We start from the raw sequence: 20,349 nt of genomic DNA, 5'->3' as shown, positions 1-20,349 counted from the left end.
TTTTATTTTATTTTATTTTTTATTTATTTATTTTTTTTCTTAGACTAATTTTAATGTTAGCTGTACATCTGCAGGCTAAAGTGAGTGAAAAAGGAACTTGAGAAGGAAGAAGTTGAATCAATTTCATTTTTAGCAACTGAAGATTTAATATGGTTAATGTCAGTTTTAGACTACATTAAATTGGTATAATTCGGGTTGGCTGGGTGGCTCAGTGGTTGAGCGTCTGCCTTTGGCTCAGGGTCTGATCCCAGTTCAGGGATTGAGTCCTACGTCAGGATTGCTGTGAGGAGCCTCCTTCTCCCTCTGCCTATGTCTCTGTCTCTCATAAATCAATAAATAAGATCTTTAAGAAAAAAATGGCTATAACCCAAGTTAATATTATGGCTAAGATTTTGTAGATTATGCTTTTCACCATATCTGTCTCTCTTTGCATTTGTAAACATTAATAATTCCATTCATCTGCTTACATTTTTAATATCTATTAATTGAAGTAACGAATATGCCTCATTAGGAAGCACAGTTCAATAGATTAACAATACCAACTTTTGAAAAGCTGACTTCTATCGCTTCAAGCCTTTTGGCTAAGATCAAGTGAAAAGCTGACTTCTGTGGTTGTTAATGAAAAATGGAGGAAAAATTGTATTCAGACTTAAGTGAATTTTTTTATTAGTTAAAAAATATTTTTTTACATGTTAAATTTTTCTACATTTGTGATAGCTTCATATTTAATCAAAGGGAAATTCAGGGTTTAGAAAGATCTTGCCTTTATAAAATAAGTTCTATTGTGAGGGAGGGACATTAATCAAATAATCACATAAACGTACAGATTGTGAAAAGTGTAAGGAGTAAAAGGCTTACTCATTTTTTTCAGTATGAAGTAAATGAATCCTGTAAATGTAGATAAAATGTCATTTATGTTTCTGAAGTCTAGTTGATGTAATCAGAAGTTAATAAGTGTTTTCATTACAGAAAAATTTCAAAAAATACACATAGCACAGAGACTAGTATATCATACTTACACGTCTTTCTACTTCAGTAGTTCTCTGCATGCTGTGATTTTGTTGTTGTTTAGATAAAAATTATATATATATTTAAGGCATATAGCATGACTTATGTATGCACAGTGAAATCTACTGAATTATCTTGGTTTCTGTCATCGTATCCCCTGAATTAGCAAGGTACCTTTAAATTTTATAATAAATATTTATTGTTTTATTTTTATACGTATATTTTTTCTAAAAAAATTAATCACTGGGATGAGAAGAATCTGTTCAGTTCAGAATTTTGAACTTTCCTTAAGATAAATTAGTTTTGGTTTTTACTTTTCAGGTTACAGGAATTGACGGTTTGTTCAGAAGACAATGTTGATGTTCATGATATAGAATTGTTACAGTATATCAATGTGGATTGTGCAAAATTAAAACGACTTCTAAAGGGTAAGTTTATTTTTTTATTTTTTATTTTTTTTAAAGGGTAAGTTTAAATGTATGATATGTCTGAAACTAATGACTGATTGAAAAACCAGTGTTTTCGGTGTATGAATTGTACCAATTGTGTTGAACTAGAATATCAAAGTGGATTTTATAATGCAAGTGTCCTTGTGAAATAGACAATAATGCTTAATGGTTCAATAATATTTAAGCCCTTGAAAACAAAAAAAATAGTGAGCATCTTAAATCTTGGCAATGGAAATTTTGTTCAACTACAAGTTTTGTTTTAGCAAAGAGAACATACAGGTACTGTTACCTAATTTGTCTAGAATTTCATTTCTTAAGGATAGTTATAGGTTATAGAAGTTACCTGTTTAGCTGTTCTATTGCTAAAAGCAGAGTTAGCAGGATATCAAAGTTTCATAGAATGGAACCAGAAGATTGTGATTTTATGATAAGAGGAGGAATTGAGACAAGCATCTCATTTCTGACATTTGTGTTTTCAGATCTTTTACTGTCTTCCTGATTGACTTTGCAGCATTACAAAGCCTCTTACCTTTTCAGTGAATGTTTCAGTTATAATCCCATCTGGGGACATTATAATGCTTAGATTTATTTATTTCAGAGAGCAAGAGAGTGGAGGTGGGGAAGGGAGGGGGAAAGGTGGAGGGAAAGGGAGAGGGAAACCAAAGCAGACTCCTCACATGGCCTTAATCCCACGACCCAAGATGATGACCCCAGCCAAAACCAAGAGTTGGACATCTAACTGACTGTGCCACCCAAGCACCTATTAATATGTGATTTTAAAGCTTTGGAAAATGCTTTGATTATTATCTTGATTAAAATAAAGTCACAATGAATTGAGAATATTTGTGGTAAACATGAAAATATTAATATAAATCAAGTATCAGTGAGCATTATTGAGTATAAATACCTAAATTCATTTCACAAAAATTGTTTTTTTTGGTTTTGTGTATTATTGGATCCTGGCTAATTTAAGTGTGAAACCTTATAGTATGTGATGTACACTTTTTACACTTTTTAAATTTTACTTTGTATATTGATTAAGGAATTATGAAAAATGATTTTAGTGTCTGACTTAAAAGAAGATTTAGTTGAGAAACTCAACAGTTTTGCAGTGTAATTGTCAAAATACCTTGTTTATAGTTTTTTTTTAACACTTGCTTTAAACTCAATAATTGTTTCCCTAGAGATGTGTAAAAAAGACTATGTAGATCAGTGCTATAAGGTTGTGTTCTATTTCTTTACCCATTTTAAGTCATTGCCATTATGATCAAGCAACAATTAAATCACTTTCAGTAACTTTAATAAAGAAGTAAAATGGATCATTTTAGCTACTGTAAGTGGACAGCAATTGTTTTAGACTATAATAAACCACAACTTAGGTCACAGTTAAAATTTTAAGATCTTAGTATTTATCATTAAACATTAAGATAAGAATGATAAAATTTAGAGATTTTCTCTTGTGTATAAAATCTAATAAATATAAGTGTTTTGTGATTTTTCATGTCTGTTTAGTGACATTTCAGAAATAAACCTAGTCCCAGTTGCGCATGAGTAGGTACTTCTGTAAAACATCAGGTTTCAGGATGCATGGGTGGCTCAGTCGGTTAAGCATCTGTCTGCCTTTGGCTTAAGTCATGATCTCAGGGTCCTGGAATGGAGCCTGGCATCAGGCTCCCTGCTCAGTGGGGAGCCTGCTTCTCTGTCTCCCACTCCCTCTGCTTGTGCTCTTTCTCACTCTGTCAAATAAATGAATAAAATCTTTTTAAAAAAATAAGTTCTTTTAAAGAAATTTAATCTAATAATTAAATGGTTCTCCATGCCAAATAAGAGAAATTAAATGTGTAAATAAATGTCTCTTTTTATTGTGGTAAGTCATTCCCATTGAATATAGCCCCCTCATGAACATAAATTTAGAGTATAACTGATAAATGTGTAAAGTATAAAAAAGCCAGTATTATCTAGGCCAGCAAAAGATGGCTGTAGGTGACAATGGTGAAAGGAGTGGAAGCTTCCTGTAATATGAATAGTAAAATTAGTAATGTGTTTTATTTTTTATTATTTATTTAAAAATATTTTATATATTTATTCATGAGAGACAGAGAGAGGCAGAGACATAGGCAGAGAGAGAAGCAGGCTCCCTGCAGGGAGCCTGATGCGAGACTCGATCCCCAGACCTGGGATCACGCCCTGAGCTGAAGGCATATGCTCAACCACTGAGCCACCCAGGTATCCCAGTAATGTGTTTGAAATTTACTTTAAATTTACAGCATTGTTAAGAAACTGTGTGCAAGAAACCATACTAAGTACTAGGTTTACAAAGAGCAAAACAAAACAAAACAAAACAAAAATCAGAGAGTAATAAAGCTCCCTTTATGGCTTGGCTTATGAGACAAATACATTATTACCAAATTATTTGCAAAGTAATATGGCAAACTCAAGTAAGGTGAGCATATAGTGAGGGAAGAGGTATGAACTTGGGGGTGAGTGGTTAAGAGGAAAAGAGCAAGATACAGAGGTACAAGAGCAGGCCAGATTGTGTTAATAAAAGCATGGTGTCATTTGTTGTATTTTCAGTATGTGTCACACATTATCCTGTGCAGTTTCATGCCTTTTATCATCCATCCTCACAAGAATCCTATGAGACAGATAGTAGTAATATCATTCCTTGTGTAAATGAGGAAATTGAGGCAAAAGTAACATTTCCAGGGTCAGAGAGCTAGTGTAAGTGGCACAGTAAGATTCATATCACATCTTCCTGTTCCTAGAGCCAACTGTTACACATTGTGCTTATGTGTTATAGGGCTTTATTTTAATGGCCATGGGAAGTGATGGAAAGGCTTTAAAGTGGGATCAGTATTTTATTTTAGGCATACCACTTTACTTGAAATTTGCAGGATAGCAGAAGGTTACAATAAGTTCTGAGACTTAGTAACGTGAATGAAAAATGAGAGTAGAGCAAGTCTGGATGGAATGGTGTAGGATGGAGACCAATTGGTAGGGAGTACCACCCTACCCCACCCCAAATTGGTAGGGTGGTACTTCGGAAGTAGAGTACACTAAATTCATAAAATACATCACCTAGCATTTGATGATTAATTTACAAATGTGAGGTTAAAGAGAAATATCACCGAATATTATAGAGCAAGCTGATTCAAGCAGGAAAATAAAGGAAAGGTTGATAGCAGTAAAAAGCTTAGCCAATAAAATGATAAATTTAGTTTTACATCTATTGCCTTTGAGGTATGGGTAGGCTGTCCAGTCAGAAACTTACAGAACTGGAGTAATAAAAGGCATATACATTGGAACTGAGAATAAATTACCATGTGTAACACATTTAAGATGTTATAAGGGTAAAGTTAATGAACATGAGAAGGCAAAAAGGCTCTAGAGCACTGTGAAATATAATGCCATTATTTGAAAATCAAAGGAGAGCAAGAACAAAGAATTTAGAGGGATATATTTTAAAACTTAGAGAGCAAATTAGTCATTTCCAAGTCCAGAAAAAAAATGACATTTAAATTGTTTAGTTTTATTACTCGAAGGCTCATCTCTATCTTAGAAAGATATTTATATAAATATAGAAGGTACTTGTATCCCTTCATTAAAAGTCTATAGGGAGCAACAAAAGCAAAAATAAGTAAGTGGGACAACACCAGATTAAAAGCTTCTGCACAGCAAAGGAAACATCAACAATATGAAAAGGCAGCTTACTGAATGGGAGAAAATATTTGAAAATCATACATGTGATAAGACAAAATATGAGATTGTTCAACTCAATAGCAAAAAAACCCTTACATTGTGACTTTAAAAAATGGGCAGCCGACCTGAATAGATACTTTTCCAAAGAACAAATACAGGTGGCCAGCTGGTACATGAATCTTGTTCAGTATCATTCATCATTAGGAAAATGTAAATCGGAACCACAATGAGGTTCTTAGAATGGCTATTGTCAAAACAATAAGAAATAAGTGTTGGTGAGAATGTGCACTGTTGGTAGGAATGTAAATTGGCACAGCTGCCAAGCAAAATAATTTGGGAGCTCCTCAAAAAATTAAAGGTAGAACTACCATATGATCCAGCAATTTCACTCCTGGGTATTTATCCAAAGAAAATGAAAACATTAACTTGAGAAGATATATGCACCTGGTGTTCATTATTGAATAGTGCAGCATTATTTTACAATAACCAAGGTATGGAAACAATTTCAGTATCCATTGACAGGTGAATGGATAAAGAAGGTGTAAGATATTTATATTTAACATGTACATATGTGTTTTTATATATATTTAAAAGTAATCTTTTAATATTTTATATATTATGTTTATATATAAACATGTATTTATGTATAAGTGGAATATATGTATTATATAAATTAAAATGGAACATTATTCAGCTATAAAAAAGAAATCATAACTATTTGTAACAATACAGATAGGTCTTGAAGGAATTATGTTAAGTGAAATATGTCAGAGAAACAAATACTCTGTGTCTCACTTATATGTGGAACTTTTTTTTTTTTTTTTTTTTTTTTTTTAAAGAAAAACACCGAAGCTCATAGATAGAACAGATTGGTGTTTGCCAGATATGGGGCAAAGGATGGGAGGGTGAGCAAAATGGGTGAAGGGAGTTAAAAGGTATAAACTTGCAGTTATAAAAATTCATGGCAACTATAGTTAATAATACTGGATTGTGTATTTCAGAGTTGCCAAGAGAGTAGATCTTCAAAGTTCTCATCATGAGAAAAAAAAATTTGTAGCTATGTATGGTGATGGATGTTAACTAAATGTATTGTGATTATTTCACAGTATATACAAATACTGAATCATTATGTTGTATACCTGAAACTAATATAATGTTATGTTAATTATACCTCAATTAAAACAAGCAAAGTCCATAGGTATTTTCTCCAAGGGACTGTTACCAGTAAAATAGTTTATAGAAGGGTCGTCTTTTCTAGGTATAAATCTTTTTGTAGATGGGGACAACACATAGATGAAGGAGGAAATAAAAAATAATATATTCATACGGAGTGATGTTTAGTCTTGCTTTTAAAATGCAGTCCAGGGCAGCCCGGGTGGCTTAGCGGTTTAGCACCGCCTTCACCTCAGGATGTGATCCTGGAGACCAAGGATTGAGTGCGTCTCACTTCGGGCTCCTTGCATGGAGCCTGCTTCTCCCTCTGCCTGTGTCTCTGCTTCTCTCTCTTTCTGTCTCTCATGAATAAATAAATAAAACCTTAAGAAAAATAAATAAAATGCAGCCCAGTGTTTTGAACAAATTAGCAAAATAAAAACAAAAATGTGTTTAATGAGATACAAATGTGATAAGGCTACTTTCATATGCTGCTCTGTGTGAGTGGCATTTGGCCCAGTCCCTCTGAAAATCAGTTTGACAGTGTTTATCAAGAGAAAATATAAATCTCTTTGACCAGATAATTCTACTTCTGGATCTTATCCTAAAGAAATGAACAGTAATATGGAAAGGATTTTTATATAAAAGTGTTTGTTAGTGTTATTTATAATAATGAAATATTGGAAATATCTTAAATGTACAATTGGAAAATGTTTAAATAACCAGTGACTTAATATATGGACTTAAATATTCTGAAAGACACCAGAGCGTACTTGAACAAACTGTGGCTTTGAAACCCAATTCAGTAGTTAATTAGATCTTTAACCTCAGAAACACAATTTGCTCCTCTATAATATCTGAAAATAGTAAGATTTTAAAAGAAATATATTAGATTGGAAATACCTGACTTGTAAGTATTAAGTAATAGTTACTCTTGTATTTAGAGTCATCAATTATATGTATGAAGAATTTTTAATGATACTGAAAAAATTGGAGATACTACATAAAATGAAGAAAACAGGTTTGATTTAGCCTTTATGATCTCAGCCATGGTAAATATATTTGTCTTATACATGCTTACGAAAAGGGATGGAAGAAGTTCATCAGACCTGTGATTCTGAATGGTGGAATCATGGATGATATTTTAAATTCCCCTTAGATTGTTGTGTATTCTTTGAATTTTCTACAACGACTGTGTGTTTTATACTTTAAAAATCAATTATTAAAAATAAAAACAAAAATCTTTGAAATTCAATGCATAATTGCTTTTTATTGAATTTTGTCTTTAGTGAACATAACCAGTGAGTTTTTGGTTTATATTATCTTTACCTTCACATTGCTTACAAATAATACTAGAACAAAAATTTGTATGTAGAAGGAAAGTTTTGTTTGTTTTTATGAGTAGTTCTGAATTTGTGTTAACTAATCAATTTTAGAGTTAATTAAAAAAAATTTTTTTTCCCTAGAAACTGCATTTAAATTTAAAGCCCTAAAGAAGGTTGCACAGTTAGCAGTTATAAATAGCCTGGAAAAAGTAAGTTATAACATCTTTGATATTAAAATTTTATTAAATTTTGTTTGTAAATTATGCTATTTTTACTATTTTGAACCAGAAGTCACGATGTAAAAGTGATAGTTTCACATAAATATTTAGGAATGCATTGCAATATTCTTACAAAGGAAATTAGAAGTTTGTATGACATTTTATTTACTATATTCTGAAAATATCTGTGCTTTATATATAAAAACATATGTTTTGTTATATGTAGGCATTTTGGAACTGGGTAGAAAATTATCCAGATGAATTTACAAAGCTGTACCAGATTCCACAGACTGATATGGCTGGTAAGGATAAGATTATTCATCTTTTAAACTCTTACTTATGAGGTAAAAGCTTATCATTTTCCAGGTTATTTTTGTTATTTAGGTGCTTTTACATTTTGTCAGCTGATGTCAAGTAGGAAATACTGTTTTTCTCTTATATTTCAAAATTTCCCTCAGTCCTTTTCCTTTCCTTTTGAGCAAATAGTAAAAGAAGTTTGGAATGAAGCTCTAATCTTTAGAGTTGTAGATTGGATATTTGATGATTCTTCTTTGTAGAGAAGTACTTTTTTTGTGTCCTGAGGCTTCATTTTGTATTTAAAGAGATTTGTATAAAGTGGTGATATCTTTAACTAGAATTTTTGAGACACAAATGTAATGCAGAGAATACAAACTCCTGGAGAGCTTTGATGATTCCCTTCGGGAAGCTGTCCAGTCTTTATTTCTTGCGTACATCATACTTTGCATAAGGCCCTGCTCATTGAAACTAAACACAAGTTTGACTGCTCTGGAATGTGACATTTTCTAGGGTGGATCAAGATAGTTCTTTCAATACAAAGACAATACTTGCCTGCTTACCTGAATGAATTTAGTTATTTAAATGAACTTCTAGGTTTATCATTTAAAACTGTGACCTTTGGGTTTTGGATAGTGGCAGCTTTTAGTTTAATGCCAGAGATTTTCTTCTCATAATAGTAATATCATTTAATTGTATTTTTTTACATAGAGTGTGCGGAAAAACTGTTTGACTTGGTGGATGGTTTTGCTGAAAGCACCAAACGTAAAGCAGCAGTTTGGCCACTGCAAATCATTCTCCTTATCTTGTGTCCAGAAATAATTCAGGATATATCCAAGGATGTGGTTGATGAAAACAACATGAATAAGGTGAGGAAACACAAGTATTTCCACTCCGTCCAGATGTCATCTAGTCCATTTTAATCAAGATGTGGATCACTTTTAGGCTTAGTGTTCTGTCAGAACAGTATTTCAGGGGACCATTTCTAATTATCATCACATTAGGTCTCTTTGTTTGCTGGCTTTGGCAGAGACCTACTCATACACAGGTTTATTTGGAGGGAAAATAAATGATACCACTCATTAATTAAAGATTTAAAACAATTCTTTAGTTTCATTCTTTTACCAGAGAAGACTAAACAACACTTCTGCTAGTGCTCAAGTAGCTTTTTTGACAGTTACAGCAAGGGTTGCTCTCTTACAATCAATCCATCACTTTTGTGTTGTGTTGTGTTGTGTTTGCATATACTTAGATGTGTATCTGCTTGGTGCTGATGAAATTGTTTAGTGACTCATTTTAGATATTTTAGAACAGTGTTCATAGCATTTTATTAGGAGGGTGTAGGATACCACATATGCTAAGTGAAATTGGTACTAAAACAACTGCTAATTCTAAGGAGCCCTTGTAATTTTTAAAAAATAGAATAGGGTAGGGGCACCTGGATGGCTCAGTTGGTTAAGTGTTTGCCTTTGGCTTAGGTCATGATCCTGGGGTCCTGGGATCAAGCCCCACATCAGGCTCCCCGGTCAGTGGGGAGTCTGCTTCTCCTCTCTCCTCTGCTAATGCTCTTTCTCGGGTGTTCTCTCACTCTCTCAAATAAGTTAATAAAGAATATCCTTTTTTTTTTTAATTTTTATTTATGATAGTCACAGAGAGAGAGAGAGAGAGAGAGGCAGAGACACAGGCAGAGGGAGAAGCAGGCTCCATGCACCGGGAGCCCGATGTGGGATTCGATCCCGGGTCTCCAGGATCGCGCCCTGGGCCAAAGGCAGGCGCCAAACCGCTGCGCCACCCAGGGATCCCAATAAAGAATATCCTTAAAATAAAATAGAGCAGTGTAGGGTGTTAATATTGTGTTATTTGAATTTCTCTATGCAGTTTGTTTTCGTAATACACTGTTTATTGCTTGCTTGCCTGCCACTTTGGGAGAAATACTCTTAATTGAGTGAACATGAAATGGGCTCCTGCCCATGAAATGATTTGCCTGTGGATGGAGATGTTCAGAATCAGCAGAATGATTCAATAATTTGTAGAAATATTGGATAGGGAATTTATGCAATAGATGGCTAAATAAGTGAACTTAGGTAATCCTTTAGAGTCTGTGATGCTTTGGTACTCCTCTTTGATCTGTAGCCTCTATCTTCTGTTGTGAGGACACCGTTTTTCATGTTAGGTTGCTTTGGGGTCTTGTCAAAAGAGTAATTTTTTTGGGGGGGGTTCTGTTTATTGGGAAAAGAAACAGAGCTAAAAAGCTACTATAAATTCAATACTACTCTTAAGTAATTTGTATTCAAATGATCACAACTACATCTTTCCAAGTGTTTATTGGTTATTTGTATACCTTCTATGAATCTCTTTTTCCACTGAATAGTTTGTTCTTTGTTGATTTGTATGTACACTTTTTGCTTGGTTTCTTTTTTTTAACTTTATAGGTTTTTTTGTTTTAGATTTTGCTATTTAGATATTTAAAATTTGTATGTAGCCAATTCTTTTTCTTTTTGTCTCCTAGCTTTTTTGGTCATATTGCTCCTACCCAAGATTTTATTTATTCATTTTATTGAGATATCATTCACATACCATAAAATTCACTCTTTTAAAGCATACATACAGTTCAGTGGTTTTTAGCATATACAAAAAATTGTGCAACCATCACCACTATCTAATTTAAGAACATTTTTGTTGTCCCTGAAAGAAACCTCATATCTGTTAGCAGTCACTCCTTATTCTAGATTCTGATAACTACGAATCTATTTTCTGTCTCTATGGATTTGCCTATTCTGGACATTTTATATAAATGGAATCACACAATATGTGACATTTATACCCAGAATGTCTCAAGATTTTTGAAATAGACTTTTATATATTTCTTAGTAATTTTCTAGGTTAAAAATTTTAGATTTTAAAATACTTCTGTATTAAAAATTGCATTATTCATTTATTTTTTATGTATTTTCACTCTTTCCTAGTCACATTACTTATGAGCTAACCGTTATTAATGGTTGGTTTATACGTATCCTTCCATTCATATCTACTTGCTCATACAAATATTCAAATTAAAATATACATACGTACATAAGGCAGTGATGGTTATATTTTAAAATGAAGTTATTTATTTATTCATTCATTCATTCATTCATTCATTCATTCATTCATTCATATATATTTTTAAGTACTCTCTACACCCAGTGTGCGGCTTGAACTCATGACCCTGAGACTAAGAGCCACATGCTCCACTGACTGAGTCAGCCAGGCACCCCAAAATGAAATCATAATATACACATTACTTTGCATCTGTTTTATTTACTTAAGTGTGTCTTGGCTGTTCTTCAAAATAGTTGGTAGAGATCTAACACATTCCTTTAAGTGTTAGGTAATATTCTGTTACACTAACGAGCCTCATTTACTCACCCACCTCACTGTGAATGGATGAATACTTAGGTACTTAGATTTTTTTTTTTTTTTTTTTTTTTTTTTTTTTTTTTTATTTATGATAGGCACACAGTGAGAGAGAGAGAGGCAGAGACACAGGCAGAGGGAGAAGCAGGCTCCATGCACCGGGAGCCCGATGTGGGATTCGATCCCGGGTCTCCAGGATCGCTCCCTGGGCCAAAGGCAGGCGCCAAACCGCTGCGCCACCCAGGGATCCCCCTTAGATTTTTTTTTTTCAAATTTTTGACATTATATTTAATTCTTAAGTAAATATGTTTGTTCATATATTTTTGTTAACTGATGCTTTTAATAAATGTTTATATTTTAATATTTTAAAAGATTTTATCCATTTATTTGACAGAGAGAGTACAAGCCAGGGAAGCAGGAGAGGGTGAAGCAGGCTTTTTGCCCAACACAGGGCTGTATCCCAGGACCCCGGGATCATGACCCAAGCCGAAGGCAGATGCTTAACTGACTGAGCCACCCAGGCACCCCAGTTAACAGATGCTTTTGATTTTATAGACTAGAATTCCAAAACTGGGATTTGTTATTAAATTTTTTTTTAAGATTTTATTTATTAATTTTAGAGAGCACATGTACAAGAGAGAGCAAGCTAGTGTGCTTGAGTCAGGGGGAAGGGCAAAGGGAGAGGGTGAGAGAGAATCCCAAGCAGACTCCCTGCTGAGTGGAGTCTGTCATGGAGCTCGATCTCATGACCCTGAGATGCCCTGAGCTGAAATCAAGAGTTGGATACCCAAATGACTGAGCTACCCAAACAACCCTGTATATAAAAATGTTAATAGTTATTCTTAGATTTACATTCTCCAATATTTGTAGCATGTCACTAATATGACTTAGAATGCCTGCTTTCCCACATTCTTAACCATGATCACATGTTTTTCAGTCTTTAATAACATGAAAAAGAGTGTCTCATTTTACTGCTTTTGATTAGTGATGTTCAGGATCATTTCTGTTTTGTGGTTATTTGCATGTTTTCTTTTGCATGTCTATTGATTTCCTGTACTTATTTTCCTTTTTTTTTTTTTTTTTTTTATTATGCCAGTTTCTCTATTCACCTATGGACTTTTTGTCTATTAGTCTCTTACTTTATGATACTAACCTTGATTTAGAAGAATCTGTTATAGTTTCCAAATTGTTAGTTTTTTTTTTTTGGTGATTTTTTAAAGATTTAATTGTGCTTAGAAAATGGTAGTACATATTTGCTTTAAAAATATTCTGTGGGGAAAAAATTCTGTGGTTACTGGAGAAGACTGTGTATCATTTCTTTAGGGTACAGAATTTAATGTAAATGTTTAAAACTGCATTTAAAACTATTCTTGTAGTTCTTGAGAATTCCTGTAGGAGCTTGAGAGTCTCCTATGAGTATACTGAGCTCCCTGAACTTTTTTTTTTTTTTTTTAAGATTTTATTTATTTATTCTTGAGAGACACAGAGAGAGACAGAGGCAGAGACACAGCCTGAGGGAGAAGCAGGCTCCATGCCGGAAGCCTGGTGCGGGACTCAATCCCAGGACTCCAGGATCATGCCCTGGGCCACAGGCAGGTGCTAAACCACTGAGCCACCCAGGGATCCCCAAGCTCCCTGAATTCTTAAGTAGCCAATAGACTGGCAGTGTGACAGATCTCCTCCTAGGCATTGGTAATCATTTAGTTCTTTATTATAAAGCAAGCAAAGAGCAAATAACAAATAGAACCCTAAGCATATTGGACTGGGCTCAGTTATACATTGTGGACTATATGTGAACTATATGTGAGAAAAGGTTCTCTCTTTTAGTTTATAGTTTTTGTTATTTTATTGTGTTTTTATTTTACTAGGAAGGTAGTATAATGGCTTAGTACAATAGATCTTTATTATACTTATGAAACAGTAATGAGCTGCTGATCTGAATAGCTCTGTAGGATACCCCCCTCCTCTTTGTGGTTTCTTAGGACCTTGGACAGCAAAGACTGCCATTTTTAAAACATAGGTTCTATGGAAGTTGATCCTATTCTGCTGGCCAGAAAGGAAAACATGGGAAATCATGCTGAGGCTTTTTATGGGCCAGGCCTGGAAATGGCACACTTTCACATTCCAGTGGGTAGAACTTAGTTACATGGCTATATCTAACTGCAAGAGAACCTGAGAAATACATCTATATCCTCCAGGAACCAAGACATGAAGGAGTTAGGAGAAAGAAGAGGAGTCAAGGATGGCCTAGACTGTTCTCTCTTAGGTTTTCCAGTTATTTCTTTAGGGATGCAAAGCTATATATCCAGAGTACCTGTCCACTAGGAGAATAATGCAGGCTGTATGTGCTGCAAGAAGAGATGTGGAACCTTAGTTGAGCTTGAAATAAGAATAGAACTTAGAGTTGTTCAGGTCTGGGTGATCAAGAAAATGGATGTTCAGAAAAGTTAGTTAGCTAGAGACTTGAAGATTTATTCAGGTGTTGATAAGAAATGAGGATGAAGAGGCAGATGTGAACAGTCTGGAGGATACTGTGAGACAGTTGGGATTGAAACTATTCTTTAGGCAATAGGGAAAAGTTTAGGGGTAAAGGTGAGATATACAAAGTAGTGTTTTTGGCTGATAAAAGGAAGTTCCAAAGTGGGAACTGGATCAAAATAATGCGAATTTAGCTTTTAAAATTTTATTTACTTATCTATATTGTGATGAAATAACCTTTTTTAAGTGTACAGTTCAGTGGCATCAAGTACATTTATGGTGTTTTGCAACCATCACCATTATCTATTAGTGAACTTTTTAAAGTCTAATTCTGTACGTTAAACAATTAACTCCTCATTCCCCCAATCTCTGACCCCTGGTAGCCTCTATTCTATTCTTCGTCTCTCTCAGCTGCCTATTCTAGGCACCTCATATCGTGGAATCATACAATATTTGACCTTATATGTCAGGCTAATGCCATTAAAATGTTTCAAGATCCATTTTGTTGCATGATCAGAATTTCATATTGTGGCTGAATCAGTATTCCATTCTATGTATATATGACTTTTGTTTAGGTCCTAGAAATTTCTTGTGTTCAGTGGTATTTCATTGTGGTTTTGATTTGCATCTTTTAAAAAACAATTTAAGTTTATTTTAAGAAGTCCCTCCATCCAACGTGGGGCTCAAACTCTCAACCTTGAGATCAAGAGTTGCATGCTCTTGTGACTGAACCAGCCAGGTGCCCTGATTTGCATCTTCCTAATGACTAACAATGTTGATCATCTTTTCATAAGCTTATTGGCCATTTGTATATCTTCTTTGGAGATGTGTCTATTGGAGTTTTTTGCCCATTCTTTAATTGGGCTGTTTATTTTTTGTTGTTGTTGAGTTGTAGGAGTTCTTGATAGGTTATGGATGGTAATCCTTTATCAGATGTATGATTTGCAAATGTTTTCTCCCATTTTGTGGACTGTTTTACTTTCTTGATAGTGTCACTTGATACAGAAAGTTTTTCTTTTTTCTTTTTTTAAAAGATTTTACTTATTTATTCATGAGAAACACACAGAGAGAGGTAGAGACATAAAGGGAGAAGCAGACTCCCTAGAGGGAGCCTGATGTGGGACATGATCCCAGAACCCAGGGATCACGACCTGAGCCAAAGGCAGATGCTCAGCCACTGAGCCACCCAGGTGACCCAAGGTTTTTCGTTTGACGAAATCCATTTATTCATTTTTTGTTGTTGTTCCTAGTGCTTTTTTGTTATTATATCCAAAAGAAACTGCCAGATCCAGTGTTGTGAAGATTTTCTTTAATGTTTTATAGTTTTAGCTGTTTAGATCTTTGAGCTGTTTTGAGTTAAATTTTACATATGAGGGAGAGAAGGGTCCAACTTCATTCTTTTGGATCTGGATATTCAGTTTTCCTAGCACCTTTCGTTCAAAAAAACTGTCCTTTCTCCATTGAATGGTGTTAGCACATTAGTTGGAAATAATTTGATCCTGTATGTGAGGATTTCTTTCTGGACTTCCTATTCTGTTTCACTGCTTATAGCTCTGTTCTGATACCAGTACCACAGTGTTTTGATTCCTGTAGCTTTATAGTAAGTTTTGAAATCAGGAAATACGAGTCTTTCAACTTTGTTCTTTCTCAGGATTGCTTTGGCTATTTCTTATTCCTTGAAATACCATATGAATTTTTGGATGGGTTTTTCTATTTCTACAAAAAAATGCTTTTGGGGTTTTGATAGGGATTGCATTGAATCTGTAGATTGTTTTGGGCATTATGGACATTTTAACAATGTTAGGTCTCCCAGTCAGTGAACATGGGATGTTTCTATTTATTTGTGTCTTTAATTTCTTGTAACACTGTTTTGTAGTTTCATTGTGTAAGCTTTCACCATCTTGGTTAACTCCCAAGTATTTTATTCTTTTTAATGCTCTCATAAGTAGAATTGTTTTCCTCTTCAAGTGGTTCATTGCTAGTGTCTAGAAATGTGACTGATTTTTATGTTGATTTTGTATCCTAGATCTTTGCTGAATTTATTACCTCTAATAGGTGCATGTGTATGTTTAAGGTGTTCTACAAATAAGATTCTGTCATCTAAGAACAGAGGCAATTTTACTTCTTCTTTTCCAATTTAAATGACTTGTAACTTTTTTTTCTTTTTCTTTTCTTAAATGTTTTGTCTAGGACTTCCCCTAATAATGTTGAAAAGAAGCAGCAAAACTAGGCATCCTTATCTTGTTCCCCTTGTTAGGAGGAAAGATTTTGGTGTTTCACTGTTGTGTGGTGTTAGCTGTCCTCTTTTTATATATGGCTGTTACCATGTTGAGGAAGTTTTCTTCTATTCCTATCTTACTCAGTGCTGTTATCATGAGAGGGTGTTGAATTTTGTCAAATGTTTTTTCTGCAGCGGTTGCAAGGATTATGTGAGGGTTTTGTTTTTGTTTTTTTTTTTTCTCATTCTACTAACATGGTATATCATATTGATTGATTTTTGTTGTTGGAACCTTTTTTCTACTCTACAAATAAAGCCCACATGGTCATGTTGTATAATCCTTTTAATATACTGCTGAATTTGGTTTGCTAATTCTTGAGGATTTTTCATAAATATTTTTAGGGATACTGGTCTGTAGTTTCCTTGTTGTGTTTTTGTTCGGCTTTAGTATTAAGATAATGTTACCCTTAATGGAAAGTTCAGAAATGTTTGTTCCCTCTCCTCTAAATTTTTGGAAGTATTTGAGAAGGGTTGGTATTAATTCTTCTTTAAATGTGTGATAGAATTCACCAGTGAAACCTGGGGTTTTCTTTGTTGAGAGGTTTTTGATTACTGGTTTAATCTCCTTACTAAATCTAGCTTAATTCAGATTTTTTATTTCTTAATCAGTTTTGGTAGATTGTATGTTCTAGGAACTTGCCCATTTTGTCTGAGTTATCCAATTGTTTTTTAGTCTTTTTTATTTCTTTAAAAACAGTAATATTCTCATTTTCAATTCTGTTTTTTGGTAATTTGGATCTTTCTTTTCTTCATCTAGCGAAAGGTCTTTCAAATTTCTTGACCCATTCAAGAGCCAGATTTTGATTTTGATTTTTTTCCTGTTGTTTTTCTATTCTCTGTCTTTACTGTAATCCTTTAATTTCCTTCCTTTTGCTAGCTTTGGATTTAGTTTGCTCTTTTTCTAGTTCCGTAAGGTATACAGTTAGGTTATTGAATTGAGAGCTTTCTTCTTTTTAATGTGAGCATTTCCAGCTACAAGTTTTCCTCTTAGCACTGCTTCCACTGTGTCCTGTTTTTGGTGTTGTTTTCCCTTTGATTTATTTCAAGATATTTTCTAATTTTCTTTGTGATTTTTTTTTCCTTTGGCCATTGGTGTTTAATTTTCATGTATCTGTGAACTTTCCAGTTTTCCTTCTGCTGTTGATTTCTAGTTTCATTGTGATTAGGAAATTATTTCCTGTGATTTCAGTCTCTTATACATTTATTAAGACCTGTTTTGTAGCCTAACATATGATCTATCCTGGGTATTTATGAGTAATGGAAAAGAATGTATATTCTGCTGCTGATTGATCATTTTAGCTTTTGACGTGTTATATTTGAGAATACATGTAAGTAGAGTTGTAAGATTTTCATTTAGGTGAAAAGCAGAGGGGGAAATTTGTTAGTGAGCTGCAATTAGGGCTTGAGATCATAAGAATGGATAACTTTTTCTCAGGAACAGAATTTAGAGCAATAGAACAGCCTTAGGTATATCTAGTTAGAAGGCTTAAGGTTGAATATGCGTGGAATTTTAGAAGAGAATCAATGGTTTGGCATAGACCACAACCAAGACAGTATAATATTTAGAAATATTTAGAAAGAGAATATGATCAGCTGAATTCAGGGTTGAGAAGTTAACTACTTTGTTTGGGAGGGACTCTCTCTTAAGTTCCTTTAATAATTCAACAAAGACAGTGAAGAACAGATTGTTTTTTTTTTTTTTTATTTGAGAAACATGTAAATGATGACATTTTTTTTTTAAGATTTTATTTCTTTATTAATGAGAGACACAGCGAGAGAGAGAGAGAGAGAGAGAGAGAGAGAGGCAGAGACACAGGCAGAGGGAGAAGCAGGCTCCATGCAGGGAGCCCGACATGGGACTCGATACCAGGTGTCCAGGATCAGGCCCTGGGCGCTAAACTGCTGAGCCACTCAGGCTGCCCATGTAGTTTTAAAATATAATTTTTAGAGGCTGATAATTTGCTATTTTATTACACAAATCTGAAATGTTAGAAACTGCGCATATTGTTGTTTTTCTATATTTGAATTCTATAGAAATTGTTTCTGGACAGTCTACGAAAAGCACTCGCCGGCCACGGAGGAAGCAGGCAGCTGACAGAAAGTGCTGCGATTGCCTGTGTCAAACTCTGTAAAGCAAGTACTTATATCAATTGGGAAGATAACTCTGTCATTTTCCTACTGGTTCAGTCCATGGTGGTTGATCTTAAGGTAATGCAGTTGTTATCTCTTAACTACAAATTTTAAGAAAACTAAAGGAAAAATAAACTTCTAGTATAAGTATTATTATGCTAGATCATTGTCAAAGATCATTGCTAACATTGAAGTTCTGAATCTTCTTGGATGGTAAGTTCATAAGACCTGCTTTTGTTATTTCTGTGTCAATCAGACTAAATTGGTTTTTACAGTATGATGAAAACACAGAATTAACTCATTTTGTTAAATTATAAATATTCAGACTTGGTTTTAAAATAATGTAGAAATTAGGGCCTGAAAGGAACCATTTCTGGTATAGTTTAGAATTTTATCAGACTGATGAACCACTTTGTTAGTGCTTTGTGCTTCTTCTGGCAATTGAATGTTATTTCCATGTATGTGGATGCTGTGTTGGTATTATTAAATACTAGTAAAAAAAAGTACTACATGATTGTTTAAAGGCTTTTGTTTTCTTTTGGGATTTTCATAGAACCTACTCTTTAATCCAAGTAAACCATTCTCAAGAGGCAGTCAGCCTGCAGATGTGGATCTAATGATTGACTGCCTTGTTTCTTGCTTTCGAATAAGCCCTCACAATAACCAACACTTTAAGGTGAGAGTATTGGTTTATATCCAGTTGTGTTTACTATTACAACTTATGCTGTTGATCCTTACTTTATAAATGTGAAAAGACTAGAAAGATGAATTGGTATTTTTCAATATTATGTATTGATGTTAATTTTAAGACCTTAAGGATTTATTCCTTTTTTTAAAAACTTTTCCTTTCTGTTTCTTTTATCTTCATTTGTGTTGAATATTTTTCTCATAGAAATAATACACAATTTTTTTCTTATCCCCTGTAGATCTGCCTGGCTCAGAATTCCCCTTCTACATTTCACTATGTGCTGGTAAATTCACTCCATCGAATCATCACCAATGTAAGTCCAAAAGGTATTGCTAAATTACTTAAAATTTTTTTTCCTTCCTTTCTTTCCTCTTGTATTTCTTTTTAAGAAAAACATTCTTGGTTTGTAAAAGATTTTGAACTTAGATGTATGGTATAGAAAGATTTCTGACGGGTGATATCTAGTAACTGATAAACGATTGTATTTTTCTTTCTTTTTTTAAGATTTTATTTATTTATTCATGTGAGAGAGAGAGAGAGGCAGAGACATAGGCAGAGGGAGAAGCAGGTTCCATGCAGGAAGCCCGATATGGGACTCAATCCCAAGACTCTGGGATCACGCCCTGAGCCAAAGGCAGACTCTCAACCGCTGAGCCACCCAGGCATCCTGCAATTGTATTTTTCATATTCAGTTTGACCTGAGGGCCTTTATTGAGAAAGGTAAAGTTAATAGGAGCCTTTGGAAAGATTAAACTTAAAATATTTTATTTGTATCAAAAGCTCTTGAGAACAGTGCCACTGAGACTATAATTGAACATTTTCATCCCCAAACTCTTTACATACTACATACTATTTTAATACTCCTAGCTTTTTCCTTGCATTTGATATTTTCTGACTTGTCACCTTACCATTTTTTTTTTTTCACCTTACCATTTTAAGTTAAAAGTAGTAACTGTTTATGTTGTAGGCCAGAATGGTACATTTAAAAAATGGTGAGATCATGTTTGATTGTACTTTTTAGTAGTCTTCCTTAAATAAATGAAATATTAACACACTTAAATAGAGGTGTTGATGTGATACAAAAGCATATCAGACAAAATTAAGCTCATTAAAGGATACTTGTGAAACCTTTGACTCTGATGAGAGTACATTAAGTAGAATGATAATGAAACTATCAGATTTGGACCATGAATTTTTAACTATTTGACCATTACAGAGTCTCACTGAAGACATT

General features: G+C 33.9%; 1 protein-coding gene across 9 annotated transcripts in view; it reads left to right on the top strand.

Moving 5' to 3' along the window:
* The window catches only part of NF1 (neurofibromin 1), a 274,304-nt gene that overhangs the window by 73,229 nt on the left and 180,726 nt on the right, over nucleotides 1–20,349 (top strand). For all 9 annotated transcript variants that reach the window (XM_049114227.1, XM_025476459.2, XM_025476457.2 and 6 more), the window contains 7 exons: nucleotides 1,330–1,436; nucleotides 7,775–7,842; nucleotides 8,078–8,153; nucleotides 8,857–9,014; nucleotides 18,332–18,505; nucleotides 18,981–19,103; nucleotides 19,354–19,428. In XM_049114227.1, coding sequence (XP_048970184.1) covers nucleotides 1,330–1,436; nucleotides 7,775–7,842; nucleotides 8,078–8,153; nucleotides 8,857–9,014; nucleotides 18,332–18,505; nucleotides 18,981–19,103; nucleotides 19,354–19,428 — 781 coding nt within the window. The remainder of the gene's footprint in view (nucleotides 1–1,329; nucleotides 1,437–7,774; nucleotides 7,843–8,077; nucleotides 8,154–8,856; nucleotides 9,015–18,331; nucleotides 18,506–18,980; nucleotides 19,104–19,353; nucleotides 19,429–20,349) is intronic.

The sequence above is a fragment of the Canis lupus genome, chromosome 9, assembly GCF_003254725.2.
Source record: "Canis lupus dingo isolate Sandy chromosome 9, ASM325472v2, whole genome shotgun sequence".
NCBI lineage: Eukaryota > Metazoa > Chordata > Mammalia > Carnivora > Canidae > Canis > Canis lupus.
This window is presented reverse-complemented; position numbering and strand designations above follow the sequence as displayed.